Here is a 22,086-nt window from a genome sequence, read left to right on the forward strand (position 1 = left end):
TCGCGGAAAGTTACCTGGATGCGGGCACTGCAGGACCGGTCGATGTGGAAATCCTAGGGTCTTTATCCATTAGTAGACGTCATTTGGCTGAAAAGACACATGCATGTACAGTATACCTATTTTTCAATTTATGCCTTGTAGATATCTACATTCTTAGGCACGCTCATAGAATAAATTTCTAAAATTAAGTTAATTTAATAATTATTATTTGTATAACAGAGATTAGACAGTCCTGAAACAATAAGTTGAAGAACCTCCCAATGAGTCATCATTGTTCATTCATTTTTCGCATTAGTCACTTATCAACTGATAAAAAAGATTAATACCAACTTGATCTGTATAAATACTCAACCATTATCAATCACTTCTATTGTTTTAGTGAAGACGAAGTGACAGTAAGATGTGGGCTCAAATATTGGTGTGTTTGTCTGTTGCCAGCACTCTATTAGTAGAGGCTCAGGGACAAGATGGTAACTCAACAACGAAATTGGTGAACTCAACTCAAGGACTTATTCTTGGACATAAATCACCAAACTACGATGTGTTCGAATTCCTAAATATCCCATATGCAACGGCCCCTACTGGGGTTAATAAATTTAAGGTAAAATATTTTATTCATAATTTATCTCATTCATATAAGATTTTAAACTTTCGCGTTCTATTTCGACTTCATATCTCATTCATAATTTCAAAATTGTAAATTTAAAATAACCAGTAATATTTGATTCACAGGCGCCCCTACCACCACCATCATGGAATGACACATTTGATGCCTTAGACAGAGGAATCATATGCCCACAATTGAACTTAGCCACTCCCGATCCCAATATACAAATAATAGAAGACTGTCTCGTAGCAAATGTATACGTACCAGACACAAATGACACTAACCTTCCTGTAGTAGTTCTTATTCACGGAGGAAGTTATAACTTTGGTTTCGGTGCCATGGTATCTCCAAACGTCTTAGTCAACAGTAAAAAAATAATAGCAGTGTCTTTCAACTATCGCCTTGGCATATATGGGTTCTTGTGTCTTGGTACAGAAGTTGCTCCAGGAAATGCTGGTATGAAAGACCAAATTGCATTATTGCGATGGGTGAGAGACAATATTGTATCTTTCGGAGGCAATCCTGAAGATGTAACTATAGGAGGTTGTAGTGCTGGCGGTAGCTCAGTCGACACCCTCATGCTATCGAAAATGAGCAACGGACTTTACCACAAAGTAATTTCAGAGAGTGGTTGCAGTCTCAGTCAGTTTGCTATACAAATGGACCCTTTGGAAAATGCAAAACAACATGCTGTTTCCCTCAACTTTACTAACGCTAATAATATAGACGCTCTAGGAGAATTTTATGCATCACTTTCATTAGATGTTTTAACAGCGAGTGCCGCTATGAATGTCGCCTCGGGAAGACCATACGTACTATTTCAACCATGTGTAGAAAAAGATCTGGGTGGAGGTGAAGAAATGTTTTTAGAAGAAGCTCCTATAAATATATGGAGAAAGGGTAGCTACATGAAAGTACCAACATTGTACGGATACACTGATAAAGAAGGGATGCATTTAGCTCAGTTTTTAACAGTGTTTCAAGAGGAAATGAATACTCAATTTTGGAACTTTTTGCCTGTGGATTTAAAGTTTGACAATGAAGAACGAAGAAATTCTGTGGGGATTGCAGCTAGAGATTTTTATTTTGGAGGCGAAGTTAATGCAAGCAAAGTGGTAGAGTTTATTGATTTTATGACAGATACCATATTTTCTCATTCGATACTTCGTGCTGTCTCGTTACAAATAGAGGCTGGAAATGATCAAGTTTATTTGTATGAATATGGATTTGTGAAAAATAATTCAGTTAATTCACCGGTCCTTGGTGCTGCTCATTGCGAACAGGCAGCCGTTGCTCTTGGTATATTGGGAGATAATCCTTCGGATGAACTTTTGGCTATGTCAGAAAAAATGGGGGAAATATACCTTAATTTCATTACCACGGGGTAAGTGAACATATTTTTTTACTGATGGTTTTTTGTTGATTTTAATGTTTAGTTACAACTTGACAAATCCTTGTTTAACTATCTACTTATTGCAATATTTGTTTCATATCTTTCTTACTTTACCTATTTGTACAATACCTATATTTTTAAAATTATCTTCCTATCTTCTATTGCTAATATTACTCACCCAACAGATAAAAACTTAATTTCTACTTCTAAAAAATTGCAATTGTGTTGCAATATTTTCCTACTTAACATTAAAACTGCAAATAGTTCAATTTTGTACGAGTATCATGAAAATTTTCACAAAGTCGTCCAAATATTTTAATTAGATTATATTCGTATGAACTTTAGGTGAAAAGTCGAAAAAATATGTTATCAGAACGAATATTTCAGTGTAGGTGTGTTATTTATTTCTTGTTGGACTGTATACTTAATATTTTCGTTATTTCCAGGAGCCCGACACCCCAGAATTCGAGCTTACTCGAGTCTTGGCCAGTTTGGCCATCAGTAAACGCAACTGCATCCCGTTCTCCGTACTACCTGATCAGAAACATCACTGAAGTCCTGAGCTATCCCATCAAGGAGCGGGCCGAGTTCTGGGACAAAGTGTACCTCGAGAACGACATACGTATACCAGTATCACCATCAAACTCAGCCTTCACTATTGTTTTTAACAAACTATGGCTATTGTCCGCGATAGTTGTTGCGCTTACGTTCAAATAATCATTGTGGAAAATAAATAAACACAAATGTTATACGATTAACCATGAATCTTGTTTTGTTTTTTAACATAATATTAGCAAAGGCCCTGTACATAATTATATAACATAGTCTTATTTTGTAAATAGGATAAGTTTAGGATTATTTAAAGTAAATAAACGATCTTGATTATATTTATTCATTGTCTAATTGTTCAATATTATTTATTTCCTATTCGAAACTTTTGTGTAGACATAGAAGGAATTAACAGATGCATGCAGATGCGACAATATCATTGGTTACTTTGAACTTTATTACACCCACATAAGGTTAAAAATGTATTCACAAAGCTATACCGGCTTATTTATGGTTCCTAAAAGGCACGTCTTACATGCGTTTTGTTAAAAGCTTTATTTTAGGTTATAAATTAAAGGATATAATAGAAGTGATTATGATGCATTGTTGGAACCAAATGGTTTTATTGACGTTGTATAGTTAGATCTGCGTAAAGGGTTTACAACTCTACCCAGAGAATCCAGGGTTGGACTCAAGAATGCATGTACGGTCAGCGTCAAATAGTTAGTGACACCCAGAGTGGCCAAAAAGTTAACAACACAACCTCAATCAAACAATCAACAAAATTTCAATCGTAACAAAGACGTGTTGCGAACTATTTGGCTACTTTGGGTGTCACGAATTATTTGACGCTGACTGTACAAGATATTTGAAATTAGAAACTGTTTATTTCTTTACATAAACCTTCAAATATCATCATAATATTGTTTTACTATTTTTTTATGTTGTTACCTTTTATTGGTAAAGTGGTCCAGTTGGTTGAATCTATAAAAGGACCTAGTAGTTGCTTGCATTCTAGATAACACTATCAATAAGTTCAAGAGAGCCAGAAGGGTCTAAGATTGCAAATATTTTTGGGAAACTACAATCCCTGAAATTAAATCAGTTTTAAAACAACCTAAATGTTTATGTTCTCAAAAACATACTGTAAATTATTCATCGAGTGCGGACCTGGTTATTTCCAACTACGAGTATCAACAGTTTTATTGGAGTTCATTCATTCATCTAACTAACCTCAGTTACGTATATCCCTAAATCCTTTCGGGTTCAAAGACATTATATGCATCAGTTACCATTTGGACATGGTCCATGACGTTCTTTACGTGCCAAAACATTTGGTTTGTCTGTTTAGTGAGTTTTTTGTGACATCATCTGGTAATTCATGACGCCATGGAAAAAAAGGTGACCAATTTTACGCGTAAGTCGAAGTGTTTTATTTTTTTGCGATATTATCTATCAGTATTCTTTTATCGTTTGACTTCCATCTGATTATTGCTACATGGCCGTAATTTATACTTTTCAGTAAGTAAACAGTAAAACCTCAATCTTATTCATGGGAATGTTAAATAATGTTATAGGCAGGAAGAGTCACAGAGAGTAGGAAGTAATAACTCTCAACAAAAGTAACTTCTGACCATACATACAAAAGTAGATCTTACGCAATACTTGTGATACGTTTGTAACTAAGTGTTAAAGACTAAGAATTTTATGTAGAGTCAACATTTCAGTTTACACTATAAATAAGTCAGTATTTCCATTAAAAACATATTATGTGACTATCGCTTTAAAAAAATAATGCATACCTTCTCATCAAGTAATAATTCTTAACATACCTTTTCAGGGCAAAACCTTGCTCTACCAATACTCTACTTTAATAATATGGCTGACTGGGCGGTTGCTAGTTGTTTTAGTTTTTTGTTATCAGAAATACTGAAAACAGAGCGTAAGATTATCACACAATTTTAAAAAAATCTACTTCAAATAAAGCTTGTAAAATAGATAGGTACTCTCTGGACCAATCAACCGCCTGAGTAGTTCCCGCCATGGCATACAAGCCCCTCCAATATTTCATCAAACTGTCACGTAGCACAACAATTTCAGCGGCCATTTTGGATTAAACTTTCCAAACCACGAGCATTCTCTCCCGCTGAGAAAAAGTTGGATGATCGGCCAATCAGGATAGAGTATTTCGAGCGCCATTGGGATAAAGGCGGATACTGACGTCAGACTGAGTGCTCGGGATCGATTTATGCGCAGTGAAATTGTGCGCGTAGCGTGTATTTTTAGGGAAGTGGGCATGGCTGCCGAGTAAATTATGGGTTCGTGATGATGGCTAAAAATAATCTGAGTACTGCTGAGTAAAATATGTAAGTATGACTCTACATTAAAATTTTTCGTAACCATGATACCTACATATTTTATCTGAAGTATGGATATCTTAAGTATATTTGCGTTGCAATTAATTTTCATTACAATTTTCTTTAGTTACAATTATTACCTACCCAGCCTAGTACTTAATTACTCCTAATAATATTATAAATGCGAAAGTTTGGATGTCTGGATGTCTGGATGGATGTTTGTTACACTTTCACGCAAAAACTACTGAACGGATTTTGATGAAACTTTACAGTATTATTGTTTATAACCCATATAGGCTATAATTTATGACGATCTGTGACAAAATAAATTTCACGCGGGTGAAGCCGCGGGCAAAAGCTAGTTTTTCATATTCGAAATTACCTACATCTGGGGGCACGGCAGTGCCCCCACCAAGTCGAGCAAAAAAGCGGCACGGCCGTACCATCCTTTTCTCGAAGCAATTCAGGCCATTTTCGACCGCCTGTAACTTCGTTGTGGATAAAACTAGAAGGCTGAATTTTCATTAGCTATGCAGGAATTGTAAAGACACGGTATATTTAAAATTTCATTCAATTTGAACCAGTAGTTTAAGAATTATAACGGGTCAAAGTTACTTAATTTTGTCACTCACTGACTCACTGACTGACTCACTGACTGACTCACCGATCATCAAAACTCTAAGGCACTTCTAGCAGACCTAGAAGCTTCAAATTTGGAATATAAGTAGTGTTTGGTGTATGAATCAAGGAAAAACTAAAATATTTGGGGGCACGGTAGTGCAACCGCCAAGTCGAGTAAAATTTTTCATTTTCGGTCCAGTTTTCTAGATACATAACTGCTGTCTACAAAATACAAAAAGAAATGAGATTTGGGGGCACGGTAGTGCAACCGCCAAGTCGAGTAAAATTTTTCAATTTCGGTCCAGTTTTCTAGATACATAACTGCTGTCTACAAAATACAAAAAGAAATGAGATCCCATCAAAAACAATACTTGTCAAAAAAACCAAGTCTCGCAACTCAGTTGTTCTACGGTAAAAAGTTGTGAGATCCATGTAATACCAAGTCCAGGCCAGGAAATCTTTAACGTTTTACATAAAATATTGACTTGGCCATCGCATGAAAACACGTGTAAATTAAATTATTTAGTGCGATGGCCAAGTCAATATATTTATGTAAAACGTTAAAGATTTCCTGGCCTGGACTTGGTATTACATGGATCTCACAACTTTTTACCGTAGAACAACTGAGTTGCGAGACTTGGTTTTTTTGACAAGTATTGTTTTTGATGGGATAATAAATAATTTCAAGTTGAGAAGGTTCTACGTTCGAGTACGAAGACACCTGCATCAATTTGATATTTTGAGAGGGTAATTATACTTTTCACATGGTTCCATGAAAGATTAACACGAATCGGTTGAGTCGTTTTTTCAGTAACCTGAAAATATGCAGTAACAATATTTATTTTTCCAATTAATGCGATACCTTTGAGAGTTTGTGAGTCTGTGAGAAAAGGGTGATAGGACATACTAAGAGTGGATTTTGATGAAACTTTACAATATTATTATTGTTTAACGTCAGAATAACTTAGAAGCAAAAGAACCTTCTATGAATATTGTCTAATATCGGTTCATGTAACAGCAAAGTATTGAACTCTCACTTATTATTTTTTCTCTAAAAGTCACAAACTACTTTAAAGTAAATTACTTAATAAACTAAACTAAACTAAACCTTATTTTAAAAAAAATACTTTTTTCCGACACTTAGCTAGGAAATACAACACTATGAGTTTGTACCTTACGGAAAAAGTTAAAAGAAGTAATTCAGGTGTAAAGGAATAGTAGCCTTAGTAATTAGAGTAAGCTATTATGTATTTCAAAGGAAATGGGCCGAAGTGTGTGGGACATTATGATGCTGATGATGAGTCAACATAACATAACGCAACTAAGTAAATACCTAGGTAGGTACTGCTAGCAAGTAATAAAGTTAGCACATATTTACCCCTGAAAACTTACATAGGACTACTTTACAGATGTTCTTAAGGAAAATGTTTATCACCAAAAAACTTAAAGGTAGAACCAAAAATTTAAAGAATAGGTATCTATTCTATTACTACAAATACAAGAAGTATCGTATTAAGATTTTTTAAGATTGAATACAAGTTTATTTATTTTTCAGGTTTGAACAGCAGATGTTCATATATCAGCTTTTCATAATATGTATCTTTAATCAAATATTACTTACAAAAATGCATATACTTAATGCGATTTCTAGATGGTGTAACCAATACCTCATGGATTTTCATCATGTTGAGAATTTAGTCTCTACGATATTTTTCTTCAGTTTTTTTATTAGGGTACCTACCTATGTATCTCATCATCATCATCAACAGCCCTTTACAGTCCACTGCTGGACTATGAGCCTCCTCCACTATAGTGGAGGGTTTTGCCATAATCTACACGCTAGGCAGGCGGGTTGGAGATTGCAGTTTAAAAGATTGATGTTTTTCAGAGAGCGCTGCTGCCCATTCTCTGTTTGATGTGTAGTCCCTAAGTCGCCTCTTACGACACCCGCGGGAAGAGTAGGGGTTGGTGACAAATGTATTCTGCTCTGCCGTCACCACACGGCTTATGTTACCTATGTATCTACGAAGCTATATTGCCATCACCCACGCCTGCGGTTGTAGTAAACTTTCGCGTTTTATTGAGCATTATAAATAATTGAAGTAGACGGTAGCGGACGGGACACGTCCGCCGTAAAAATAAAAAAGCTATGCGGACAGCCCTCGTAAAAAGTGTGTGCACATAAAATTCGCATTTTGTACTTACTCTATTTTGTCTCGTAGGCATCTGCGAGACGAGTTCACCGCCCAGCAGTTGAATAAATAGGTAAAGGAAAAGTCATCTGGGTCATTTCTAGTTCATTTTTGTCTTTCACTTCTCGTAAAGTTGCGCCTGGAAAAGAAATAAACTTTTAAATGCGAGTAAAACCACTTAGAAAATAATTATATGATAATGGCCAAGTTTATGACTACGAATCAATTAATTATTTTGTGACGCAGTCAACATAATCCCATCAAAAACAATACTTGTCAAAAAAACCAAGTCTCGCAACTCAGTTGTTCTACGGTAAAAAGTTGTGAGATCCATGTAATACCAAGTCCAGGCCAGGAAATCTTTAACGTTTTACATAAATTATTGACTTGGCCATCGCACTAAATAATTTTATTTACACGTGTTTTCATGCGATGACCAAGTCAATATACAGGGTGACAGGTAAAGCGATACATTCCTTGAAAGGGGTTAAAGTAGAGCTTATTTGCAGTCATTTAAGTCATATGACACCATGTCCGAAACTTGTTCATTTCCAAGTTATTCAAGATTTAAGTATTTTTTAAAAAATCTCCAGTTTTTATGTTAAAATGTACCCTTGTAATGAAGAATACGGAATAATGTTAACTTTTTTGTTGTATTCGTATAGCTAAATAATAAGATTGACATTTTAAATTAAAATTTGCAAGAAAGAATCGTCATTACTCAAGTAAAAGCTAAAAAACCATGTATTATTTTGCAAAAAAAATATGTTTTAGGTAATTAAACGAAGAATTTCCAAGAAAAAATGTAAGGAATGTTGTGTACAAATTACAGAATTTAGTTCCTTGATTCATTAGCTATTCAAAAAGGTACAGGTGTTTAACAAACACTACACAATTATTTTTTTATTTGAATTTAAACGTCTAGTAAGATACTTTCATAAAAAAATCATTTCTTTTTGTATTTTGTAGACAGCAGTTATGTATCTAGAAAACTGGACCGAAATTGAAAAATTTTACTCGACTTGGCGGTTGCACTACCGTGCCCCCAAATATTTTAGTTTTTCCTTGATTCATACACCAAACACTACTTATATTCCAAATTTGAAGCTTCTAGGTCTGCTAGAACTTCTAGCTAGAAGTGCCTTAGAGTTTTGATGATCGGTGAGTCAGTGAGTCAGTGAGTCAGTCAGTGAGTGACAAAATTAAGTAACTTCGTTATAATTCTTAAACTACTGGTTCAAATTGAATGAAATTTTAAATATACCGTGTCTTTACAATGCCTGCATAGCTAATGAAAATTCAGCCTTCTAGTTTTATCCACAACGAAGTTACAGGCGGTCGAAAATGGCCTGAATTGCTTCGAGAAAAGGATGGTACGGCCGTGCCGCTTTTTTGCTCGACTTGGTGGGGGCACTGCCGTGCCCCCAGATATTGCATGTGTTTTTTTTTGCTTTAGGATGTGTTTGTCTAGGCAGAGATAAGCTACGCTTGCGCATCATAGGACAGACTGTGAGAATGTGTAGGTATGTGTGGTTTTTCATCGGCCTTTCATTCTCGATTCAAATAGTTCCTTCGTGGACAAGTGCTATGAGCTAGAGCCGCAATGTAAGGGCTCGAACTAGGATCATTGAGTTATAATGTACTAATATTACTTCAATGACTAGGATGCGGATTTTAATCATTGAAGTAATATTACTACGTATAGGGTTGCCAGGTCCAAAAACACAAAAGCCGGACTATGTGCTTCATTTGGCCGGACATTTTACCCTAAAAGCCGGACATGCAACGGGGGGGGGGGGGGGGTTAGTGTAATTAGTGAGCTCACGAGTGAGTACTATCAATATCGGGTGCCTAACGTCCTGATGCGTGCGTGCCTTATTCTGTGGCCCGACATTCGCCTGGCGCGGCAGCCAAATAAAAAGCCTAACAAAAGCCGGACAGGCCGGACATCGGTTATTTTGCCGGACACGCAATCAAAAAGCCTAACTATGTCCGGCTTTATCCGGACGCCTGGCAACCCTAACTACGTAGTACATTATAACTCAATCTTTCTTACTCGGACTGAGTTAGTAGGTATAACAAAGACTTTTTAGAGAGCTTTCGAGTGAGTTAATCCTAGCACGTCTGACAATATCTTAGGTACTACGTTTTTTTTCCTTGAGCTAGTTCTCCAGAGTAATCCGAGCAAGGTTTTTAGGGATGCTACACTATTGTATTGAAACATATTGCGCTCCTCCTACCCCTCCCTGGCGAGTTCCTTAGAATTTTCTCACGATTTCCCTGGCCTGATGCGGAAAAATAATTCATTAAAATACAGACAGCTGCGATATCGTATTGCATTGTACGCGTACATATTCGATTATCCCCCAAAAACATTCGCATAAAGCACCCTCAAGTCCCTCGCAGTTTTACGATGCTTTTCCCATTTCTCTCCCCAACATGGCCGGTCAGAAATTACATAAAATTCGTACATGGAGGGCTAGAATCAAGATGAGACATCGATCCGGTGAACTGATTAGTTCTACTTTACGCACACACCGTAAAAGGCGCAGTAAAACACTAATTTGAGATTTAAGTACGGCGATCGTAAATCAGGACGTTCGCTCGTGTTGCGACAATAGAACAAGGGTATTTTGACGGCAACTAAATAAATCAAATCAATATCGTATCAAAGGATCTTTGTAAGGGAGTTATATTACTATAGGTTACAATACACATAGTTATAGCCTGACCAGGAACATAAAAACCCTCGCCATGTTGCGGAAAACTAATGGTACTAATTTCTTTTAATGGCAACAGTAACTGAAAACTTCATTGACATGTCACCTTGCATGTCAGTCTATTGCTGTCAAAGTGTAAACAAACTTTATTTTAAATGTGCGCAATTGATTTTGTGAATGAAATTGCTAAAATATTTTTATAGTCGTGAAAGAAAAGTGGTTGTGTGTGTTAAAGTATTTGTCGAAGAGAAATACTAAGGATTCGGACAATATTTTCATTGAATAATGTTTCCGACAACGGTTGTCAAATTGACTGACATGTTTATCGTATAGTACAGTCCACTATGAAAATTAGCTGTAGTTTGTTTCAACTACTAAATTTTAAAAAATTTTGTCACTTTCTAAGTGTTAAATTTTAAGGAATTGGGAAAGAAGTACCGAGTTTGAAGCGTTCATGAGCAGACATTGCAGTTGAATATTCAAGTTCTGAATTTGATTATTGATGAATAATAAAATAAATCCTACTAGCTCGATTGATGGTTTCATTTAATTTATTTTAACCAGGTTACCTTAATAATATTTTTTCGTTAATTTATGAAAATATCAAATTAGCCCGTAATCCTGAATCCTGATACATAAAGTTAGCCTATTAATTTAACACAGGTACGACTGTACTCAGTGTTGCACTATCAAATGCAATTGACGCGCCTCTATGCCAGGGTTTTTATGTTTCTGGTCAGGCTATAGTATCACATACAGTATTATGTTAAAAACATTTAATGAAAAATCTAGAGACTTACTGAAATCTATACCTATAATAAATCTGTAGAGAGGTCACTTCTGTACATGAAATATATTTTCAAAATAACTATCATGGGGTGATTAGTGATCGATACTGATGCCAAAAATGCAATCAGTAAAATTTTTGTCTGTATGTTCCTTATAGAAACAAAAACTACTCGACGGATTTTAACGAAACTTGGTACAAATTATTCTTCATACTCCTGGGCAGGTTCTTAAGTTAGACGATTGAAATTTTTCATGCAAGTACCTTAGTAAACTTAAAGCTTAGTTACAACAGGATATTGCAAAATTACCACGGGAACGGGAGTTAGCGGGAAAAAACATTTGTATGAAAAAATCTAAACCGCGTAAGACAGATGAAGGGGGTAAAACGGGATCCACGCGTACGTAGTCGCGGGCGGCCGCTATTAATAAATAAAAGCGTTTGAAAAATTATTTTTCAATTATTTCGTTCGGGTCGTATCTGATGCGAGCTACGGGACAGTTGTAGGTATTAATCCTCCGCCATAGCCCATAAGTAAACATTATGATGACGATGGAGGCCAGCGAGAATCTTCTACCAGTCAGTTATAATAGAGATTAGCGTCTCCACTCCCATTCATCATCTCACCCCGCTCACTCGCATATGAAAAGAGCCAGTTACACATTCACGCACCGTTCACATTCCTAGCATTTTCCGATAGAAATACATCACCACAGCTTTCCTACAAATCTTCGCTTCCTCATCTCCCTAGCACATCTCTAACACAGTGAAAATGCAGCCGACGATTTCGTACATATCTAGGTACTTATCAATCCTATTCTACTAATATTATAAATGCGAAAGTTAGGATGTCTGGATGTTTGTTACTCTTTTGATCTCTGAACGGATTTTGATGAAACATTACAGTATTATTGTTTATAACCCAGAATAACATATAGACTATAATTTATGACGATCTGTATGGGCAAAAGCTATAGTAGTTGACAGTAGTATATTATAGTAGGTAATATTTCTGGAATTTCAATTATTAAATTAGATTGTTTTTAAAAGCTAAGTAAGTAACTACATAACTTATGTTTCTTCGCCCTTTTACACACCTTTGCTTTAATTGTAATTTTAATTAAAATGTGTAGGTTTGAGCAGAATGTGTGTTAAGAAGATGCGAACGAAGTGAAGCTGTAAAACGGCTAATAAATGACAAACGCATCTCTCGCAGGATCCTTAGTGGAAATGCAGCTTTAGAACTCTTGTAGAACCCACAATAAAGAGCTTATTTGGCCTGCATCTTACCTAATGGAAAGTAATGATCGCCGATTGTGGAAGCGACATGCGCGTATAGGGGGGGCACGGTCCGTATGAACCGATTCGAAGATGATAGTTGATCTTAGTACAAACTCCTAAGCTATGATACTAATCGCAATCACCAAATCAAAAATAATATTGGCTTTTCCTTTCAAGTTCAGATCAAAATAACCTACTACTAATGCCTGTTTTCACCATCAATCCCTAATTTTCAAGTGACCCCTATGAAAACAAAATGCCTGTTATGTGTTATCATAGGGGTCACTTAAAAATTAAAGATTGATGGTGAAAACGGGCATAAGACTATTATTCCATTTAGGGATCCGTTTGCAAATTATTAAAGTTTAAAGTGACAATTTTTGTTCGATTAGGGTGTCCCCCCTCTCTAAAAACTAAACTGTTAGCTTGAAAAATCTGGAAAAAATCAATACTCATCCTGCTCTTCATGAACTTAGTTTAGAAGTAAAAGTTGTTTAAGTCATGAATTAACCCAATAAAAATTCCTTAGAAGAAAATATTGAAAGTGACTTTGGATGAAGTAATTGCTTGCTTCTAAAATACAGGGTGGCCCGGCAGTTGACGTCCAAAGCTAAAATTTCGATTCCTTAAATCAAGGTGTATCTAAATCACTCCATGTACTCGTATGTTCTACTATTTTGCTTAGTATAAGAGATAGAGCAAATTTTGTGATTTATCCTTATCCTCACCTATGGTTGGTTTTTAACTATTTTCTCATTTTGGAAGCTTCTCTAGCGTAAATAAGTAAAAATAAACTAAAAGTGCTCGACAATACGCGTAGATGCAACGAATGATAGGTATTGGTGGAGTATTAGGTAATGATAAAACCTATACAAATTCTACTTACGATTATACAAATATAAATTATTTAACTTAGGAACCTACCGTTTTTGATGAAATCGCTTTAACTGTTTCAACAGTTGTTGTGTTTCCTACAAGTTATGGAGAAATATAAAATATTGTATTTTTGTTAGAGTAATTATTAATATCTTCTAATTACTGCGTGCTGACGCTGCTTGTTGTCGACACGATAAGAAGAAGAATATCTTCTAATCATTTTACCGCACCTTACCTACTGACGTGTCGTATGGTGATAAACCCTTGTGTTAGACAATAAATTGTGCCTGGAGCTTTTATGATATTAAGCTGTTTTGTATTAATATAATATACACTTACTTACAATTATTAATAAGTATAAAAGTTGGATAACGTTAAGTATTCAAGCGTATCTAGAATATAAACGCCTACAAATTACACTCTGTATACTACCTAGACTTTACCTAAACATTTTATTTGCACGCATAAACGTGGGCTGCCATCTTATAGCGGGTCCATGAAATTGGCGCGGCCATAAAAATAGCGCATTCACCATTCGCTGTGCGGCCATAAAACTGGAAGGTCCCACCGACCCCCGGTTTATCCCCACACGGGCAGTTTATAGTTTTTCATTACTCAAGTAGACGTCTATAAAAGTTCGGGAAGAAAATTGCATGTATTGCATAATGATCCGAGCCTATGGTGTTCCTTGAGACCATAAATTTTAAGAGCAATAAATGCGTTTGAAAGATTGTTTGCTGGGAATTATTTATGGCAGCTATGGGGGTTATGCGAAAAACGAAGTCTCACAATGGATGGATGTAGGTCTATCTATTTGAAAGTAATACCAGTAATACCGCAAATTCGATGCTTTAACCGCTTATTATGTAAATGAATTTAAAGTAATTTTTTTAACGTCAATTTTATAAGAATAAGAATAAGAATATAAGAATAAGAATACACTATGCAACAAATTTAAAAAAAAAATCACTGGGTTCACAGTAGGTATGTAATTATGATTTACCACCTTAATACTGTTTGAAATATTGAAATAAAATTGTTGTATCACATCAAGTTTATTAGTGAAACGCATTTATTGATTTTATTTAAAACTAGCTTTCCGCCCGCGGCTTCGCCCGCGTGGAATTTTGTCTGTCACAGAAAAACTTTATCGCGCGCGTCCCTGTTTCAAAAACCGGGATAAAAACTATCCTATGTTCTTTCCCGGGACTCAAACTATCTCTATGCCAAATTTCATCAAAATCGGTTGCGAGGTTTAAGCGGGAAAGCGTAACAGACAGACAGACAGACAGACAGACAGACAGACAGACAGACAGACAGACAGACAGACAGACAGAGTTACTTTCGCATTTATAATATTAGTTGGGATTAGTTGGGATTGTACGAAATTATGGACATAGATTGTTATTCTACATTAAAAAATAATTTTTTTTTGAACGATTGGCTTTCCTCTTAAGGTCGGTAGTGTCAGTATCCCTCTGGAGGCTCCAACAGTAATCTACAAGCATCGCTGGCTCCCATCTACCTTGGTAACGCTTCTCATACTCTGCTATTTCTTGATGAAATCTTTCTCCGTGTTCATCACTTACTGAACCCATGTTATCCAGAAAGAAACTTAAATGGGAGTGTAAGAAATGAATTTTCAATGACATATTGCATCCTAGTTTGTGATACGCATCCAGCATCCTGTAAATTTTTTCATGAAAATCTGGTGATTTGTGATTGCCTTTTAGGAGTAAATTGACCACAAACGTAACAAAATAAGTCAGGAGAATTAACACAAACACGCGGCATTTTGTAGATTTATGAGTAATTTATATGTTCTGATGACTTTTGTACACATCAATGATACTACCCTCAACCAAATGTTGCGGAACGTAAATAAAGTAAGATTTCTATTATATATGTTTTGGGACGTGATACAAAGTTATGAATTTGTTTTCTGTTGTTTACTAAGTATACCTAATACGAATCATCGCTCGGGGTATCAGTGATTTTTTTGGTGTTGCATAGTGATAGGTATTTAAGTATTTCAGTAAAATCTACTACTTATCTACATTAATTTTAAACAAATTAGGTTGAGTCTTTAGTACCTGCGACTTTATCGACGCCCCCCAAAATTAATCACAAAATTCAATATGAAATAAAATACATATTAAATACTTAATCGACAGGACACTCACGAGCGAGCATTGACATTTGCATTGTAAACTTGTAAAGACAATAAACTATGTATAATGTGTTGATTGAGGGCTGACCACCATTTTCAAAAGCACATAAAATTTAAATAAGATATAATTATTGACATCCATCAGCATTGAAAGATCATCCAACAAAATAATCACTAAAAATACATACCTACCTTACCAATAACTTAAGCTCGAGTTTACGTAAGTAGGTATTTTAATCTTAGAATGTATCGTAATTATTTTCATATTATCTACTATTTAATTAAAATAGTAAGACACGGGTCTTATCGCGACGTTCATTGTGTCCGTGTCTTAATATTTTAATTAAAATGGAACGCGAAAGTTTTAAATCTTATACAGGATGTCCCAGAATGGGTGAATCAAACTGCTAGGGGAGGTAGCTCTATTAATGTACTATCCCTAAAAAATAGGAAAAAAAAATTTTGAGTACGGATTTTTTTTTAATAAAGTGCTCTAAACTCGAAATCTAGTCATTATTTTCAAAACTTTGTTTACAGATAGACGAAGCGATCATGTACAATTAATATTAGTAAGAAAAAAGTACAAATAAACTCCAAAAGCAGGAATTATAGCCAGATACTTAGGCAAAGCTGATTTATTTTCGCTTTAAAAAAAATTTTTTTTATAGATAGTACATTAGTTACTAGAGCTACCTCCCCTAGCAGTTTGATTCACCCATTCTGGGACATCCTGTATAGGTAACTACTATTTAGTTTTATTATAACATTTCGTCTAGGTAGTGTACCTACCTACGAAACCTACCTTAGAATTATTTTCATTATTTTGCTTTCCCGCCACAGCCTAACCGCGCCATCACAAATGCGCGCAATCAACTCCGAAATTATTTTTAAGATACTACCTGTAGCAAAGGAATACCAGCTCATACGGAATATAAAAAAAATCGATTGTGGATTGACATGACTGTAATCGATTGATCGTATTTCTCATTATAGCCCGACCAGGAACATAAAAACCCTCGCCATGTTGCGGAAAACTAATTAATGGCAACAGTAACTGAAAACTTCATTGACATGTCACCTTGCATGTCAGTCTATTGCTGTCAAAGTGTAAACAAACTTTATTTTAAATGCGCGCAATTGATTTTGTGAATTAAATTGCTAAAATCTTTTTATAGTCGTGAAAGAAAAGTGGTTCACAATGTGTTAAAGTATTTGTCGAAGAGAAATACTAAGGGTTCGGTTAATATTTTCATTGAATAATTTTTCCGACAAGAGTGTCAAATTGACTGACATGTTTATTCCTCTCCTCATTTCAGTATACAAACCCATTATTTCATTTTTAACATGTTTATTGTATAGTACAGTCCACTATGAAAATTAGCTGTTGTTTGTTTCAACTACCTATTTTAAAGTTTTTTGACACTTTCTAAGTGTTGAATTTTATGGAATTGGGAAAGAAGTACCGAGTTTTAAGCGTTCATGAGCAGACATTGCAGTTGAATATTCAAGTTCTGAATTTGATTATTGATGAATAATAAAATAAATTCTAATAGCTCGATTGATGGTTTCATTTAATTTATTTAAACCAGGTTACCAATAATAATATTTTTTCGTTAATTTATGAAAATATCAAATTAGCCCGTAATCCTGAATCCTGATATAAAGTTAGCCTATTAATTTAACACAGGTACGACTGTACTCAGTGTTGCACTATCAAATGCAATTGACGCGCCTCTATGCCAGGGTTTTTATGTTCCTGGTCAGGCTATACCCAAATTCAATTCATTTTTAAGTTTGAATATTTAATTTTTATGGCTCTTACTCCAATTTGTACTTCTTACTTACTAATGAGGCGTGGAGAGGACATACGATTTACGATAGGCATAATATTTGGTCAAAAGGAATTTTAGGTAATCGTCCCTTTTATTGAGTTAATCAATGCTCCAAAGTCTGGATATTTTTAAAACGATCTTCTTTTGAGGCAAACAAAATTCAACGTGAGAATACAATATGTAACGGAAACACCGTCCGATCCATTAAGGTGTTAATAGGTATCGAGTTGAGATTCCATTAGTGTAATAATTTTCATAAAATATTATAAAAAAAATACCCCATGAAAAATAAATACAAAATTTACAAAAATAAAAAAGCTTACATGGCAATCCGAACGGCAGTGTAGAGGGTACGCGGGAGGGGTAGAGATGCGCCGGCACGCGTAGCGACGTCATAAGGTCATGACCCCCAGCGTCTTAAAAAAAGCCGCGCGGCAACAGAGTGTTAACGCTTTTTGAAAATTTCCACGTTTTAGGGTAAATCATTGCTAATCTTATTGACTTTAAAAATCGATAAAAAAATTGTTTTTATTAATTACGTAATTTTGATACTTGTTTTGGTAATGTTGTTAAAGCTACTTTATGACCCTTTCGGATCGGACGGTGTTTTTGTTACATATTGTATAGAACGCTCAAAAAAGATGAGGCGAACACGTTCTCACACTGGTGAGACTGGTGTAATATGTATTTGATTACAGAACACTAATTAAATATCTCATATGTTTATCACGTCTAGTTTTTGATATATCCACATTAAATAAGTAAGTTATTTTATCAAGTTACACGTCATTAATTTTAAATGTCGAATACATTATCTGCTTTGCTTTAGTTGAATTTTATCCCAGTCTTCAGTGCCTGTTTTGTCTTACACAATAAACAAAAACATTTCAACATTCAACATTTTTGTAGGCAATTTTATTGAATTTTGACATGCTTTTCAAGATCCGCCTGTCTGCAAACGAGATATACCTAAACTCTGATTTTTAATTCGACGGAATTTTGACATTTCCGAAGTGTTGCCAACATTGAAACATTCCCACTAAGGATGGAGAGCATTTTCACAAATTAAAAAATAATCCTTTCTTGAATTTAGGGTTTCACTTAAAAAACTAAGGCTTAAAAATGTACTGATCATTTCAAAATGGTTATTTGAATTTTTATTATCATATTTTAGAAGTTACAAAAAAAATTGGGAAATTATTTTTCTATTACTGTACTCCCTGGCCAATAATCCATGGGTTACAAACCTTTTTTCTGAAAATCCTTTTGTTAATAAAATCTTAGCTTCATAAAATAATCAATTTAACAAGATGCCAATTTTATAATCCAAGTTGATTATGCTGACGATAATGATGATTGATGATCAATACATATTTTCGTTTATGTTAATATGTTGTCTTACTGTGTTAAAAACACGTTTTTTTCTATTTAATCTCTAAAATGTACATAATAATTAGTGTACATTGAATTCACGAAACAAACAATAGTTCATTCTTGTAATTTGTAGTTGATGAAATTTCATTTCATATAATTTATTAATAATTTAAAGCAAAAAAGGCTTATTACATCTGAATTGTCAAAAAATGACAGCTGTCGGAATTCCGTCGAATTAAAAATCGGACTATAAGACCCAATATACTGAACTGTCCTATCCGTGACATTGACAGCGGGGCGCACCCGTCAATTCCGGATCGATGGTTCCAATTTTTGCCATGTTGGAAATTTTATACTTAGTTGAACGATGGTGGCGTCCCCCTATCAATGAGTTTGATGGGACAGTCATAAATACATTTTAAGAATATAGCCTGACCAGAGCCCCGATTACGGTAACTTTTAACGTCTACAATCCAGACGCGTTTCTGATTCTGCAATACGATTGGTCAAAACAGCTGACGTGCGCTGTTGAACGACCAATCGTATCGCAGAATCGAGAAGCGTGTCTGGATTGTTGACGTTAAAAATTACCGTAATCGGGGCTCAGGAACATAAAAACCCTGGCATAGAGGCGCGTCAATTACATTTGATAGTGCAACCTCAGTGTTGCACTATCAAATGTAATTGACGCACCCGTGTTAAATTAATAGGCTCACTTTATGTATCAGGATTCAGGATTACGGGCTAATTTGATATTTTCATAAATTAACGAAAAAATAATTATTATTATAGGTAACCTGCTTTAAGTAAATTAATGAAACCATCAATCGAGCTAGTAGGATTTATTTTATTATTCATCAATAATCAAATTCAGAACTTGAATATTCAACTGCAATGTTTGCTCATGAACGCTTTAAACTACCGATATAATAATAATATATACCGATAGAAAAGTATAAAAATATATTTTTCTATTTAATCTCCCTCTACTACAACGGACTTCTTACATTTGTGTAAAAGAGCTTTTAACCCACTGAAAAAAATTCGCAATCTTTGCCTTCGAAATGAGCCTTTAACGCCGCCTTCGTTTCTTTGTCACTCAAAAATCTTCGTTCCTAGAGGTCTTTTTTCCAATTTGAGAATTAGACAAATTAGCTAGGGATTTGGACTAAACTGTGTGGTGGGTGATTTATTTCTTGAAATCCAGTTTTACCCGCAGCAAGCCATGCAAAATGCGCGGTATGCGCGGGCGAATTGTCTTGCAATAACAGATTTCCTTTTGCCAGTTTGCCTCTTAATATTTCAACAACCACTTGACGCACTCTTATCAACAGTACAGCATAATAATCCCCGTTTATTGTAGTTTTTTTTAAGTAGGTACTCAATAAATAAAATTCCTCCACAATCCCAAAAATAGTGGCTATGAGCTTGGGTGTCGATCGCTCCACTTTGAATTTCTGCGGCGGCGTTTTCCCTTTAGAATCCATTGCATTGACTCTAGATTGTACTGCCGGATCTAATATTTATCAATAGTGACAATGTGAGAAAAAAATTGTAAGGATTATGGCCAAAGATGTCCTAAAACTCCTGCGAAGTTGTGACTCGACGCTGGTTGTCGAGCGGCGTGAGCATTGTTGGCACCCATCGCGCGCATCCCTATTTCATGTGCAAATGAGTATGAAAAATATCGCCGATACGTTCCTTGCTAATGCCTATGGCTTCAGCTATCCGTCACAGCTTAATTCGCTGATCTCTAAAGCAAGATTCTTTAAATTTTCATTATTTTATTCGTTAATGGCGAAATCTGGCCGCCCTGACTTGCGGTCATCTTTTAGCGACTCCCTGCCATGCTTGAACTATCGGATCCAATCTTTCATGATGCCAAATGAAGGCCCGGACTCCCCATAAACTGTAGACATCTCTTCAAATGTTACCGACAGCGTTTTGTTCCTCTTTTTGAGGAATTTTTTGACAACTGTGTACTTCAATTTCGTACATTGCGCGGATGACTGAGACATGATGATGTTTACGGATTAATTACTAAAAGCGTGATGACGCTAATGAAATGAAACTTTGTACATATATTAAGGAGGTTATCGGCAAATTAATTAAATTTAGCGCGAGTCAATAATAACACTTGAAGATACTTAGGCTCAAAACTTTTCAGCCGCCCCTCGTAGTTGAAACAAAACACAGCTAATTTTCATAGTGGACTGTACTATGCGATAAACATGTCAGTCAATTTGACAACCTTTGTCGGAAACATTATTCAATGAAAATATTGTCCGAACCCTTAGTATTTCTCTTCGACAAATACTTTAACACATTGTGAACCACTTTTCTTTTACGACTATAAAAAGATTTTAGCAATTTAAATCACAAAATCAATTGCGTACATTTAAAATACAGTTTGTTTACACTTTGACAGCAATAGACTGACATACAAGGTGACATGTCAATGAAGTTTTCAGTTATAGTTCCAAAATACTGAACTGTCCTATCCATGACATTGACAGCGGGGCGCCACCGTCAATACCGGATCGCTGGTTCTGATTTTTGCCATGTTGGAAACCATATATTTGAACGATGGTAGCGCCCCCCTGTCATTGAGTTTGGCGGGACAGTTCAGCGTGGGTCATCTATACTGTTGCCATTAAAAGAAATTAGTACCATTAGTTTTCCGCAACATGGCGAGGATTTTTATGTTCCTGCCCCCCTAGTCAAAACGCACTTTTTGATCAAATCGAAAATCGAATCCGTCAAAACTCCATACAAAAAAGGGGCTTTTCGACCACTTTTCGACTGGTTTGCGATTATAATTTGCACTTTGTCTAGACCCACTGGTCGGGCTATACATTATTTTGTCAGCCCGCTGACTACGCAAGACGTCACAGCGCAAATTGTATTGATGGCCTCAATTATCGTTGTGCGACCTATAAAAGAGTTTTATTTTATTTTTTTCACTTTCAATAATCCTTTACATTAAAGACAAAGGGGTTATATTTTAATAATTTATGATTACTTTTTAAGAAAAAAAAAATACCATTCTTGAGAAGATTTTATTACTTCTCTACTGACAAGACAACTGGCTGATTTCAATGTGCGGGCTTGTGCGGGTGTGGCAGTAGCTTCACAGAAATTATTATTGTCACTTGATTCTGTTGAAAACAAGAAAGAATTCTATAAGTAAAATAATAATAAATTAAAGCTAACACTTTCAGTAAAATAAAATTTCACAGTATTTTTAACATTTATTTCAATGTCGATTTTACTGTTATCGATTAGTAATCGTTTCTCTATGGTATAAATAGTCTATGGTTTCAAACC

The 22,086-nt window shown here is 35.3% G+C and overlaps 1 protein-coding gene across 1 annotated transcript; it reads left to right on the top strand.

Moving 5' to 3' along the window:
* The first annotated feature begins 370 nt into the window (after positions 1–370).
* LOC114360212 (venom carboxylesterase-6-like) lies at positions 371–2,777 on the top strand. The gene is made up of 3 exons (XM_028314822.1): positions 371–601; positions 733–1,991; positions 2,447–2,777. Exons 1-3 carry the CDS (start codon positions 401–403, stop codon positions 2,715–2,717), a joined length of 1,731 nt encoding a protein of 576 aa, XP_028170623.1. The 5' UTR covers positions 371–400; the 3' UTR covers positions 2,718–2,777.
* Positions 2,778–22,086: the final 19,309 nt, after the last annotated feature.

Source organism: Ostrinia furnacalis, unplaced genomic scaffold (genome assembly GCF_004193835.3).
Source record: "Ostrinia furnacalis isolate ACB-3 unplaced genomic scaffold, ASM419383v2 OfSCF4915, whole genome shotgun sequence".
Lineage (NCBI taxonomy): Eukaryota > Metazoa > Arthropoda > Insecta > Lepidoptera > Crambidae > Ostrinia > Ostrinia furnacalis.

Excerpts from the sequence above, each read along its gene's own strand:
- LOC114360212 (XM_028314822.1), top strand. The coding sequence starts at position 401 with ATGTGGGCTCAAATATTGGTGTGTTTGTCTGTTGCCAGCACTCTATTA. Across the intron at positions 602-732 it reads CTGGGGTTAATAAATTTAAG|GCGCCCCTACCACCACCATC; the intron begins GTAAAATATTTT and ends TTTGATTCACAG. Across the intron at positions 1,992-2,446 it reads CTTAATTTCATTACCACGGG|GAGCCCGACACCCCAGAATT; the intron begins GTAAGTGAACAT and ends CGTTATTTCCAG.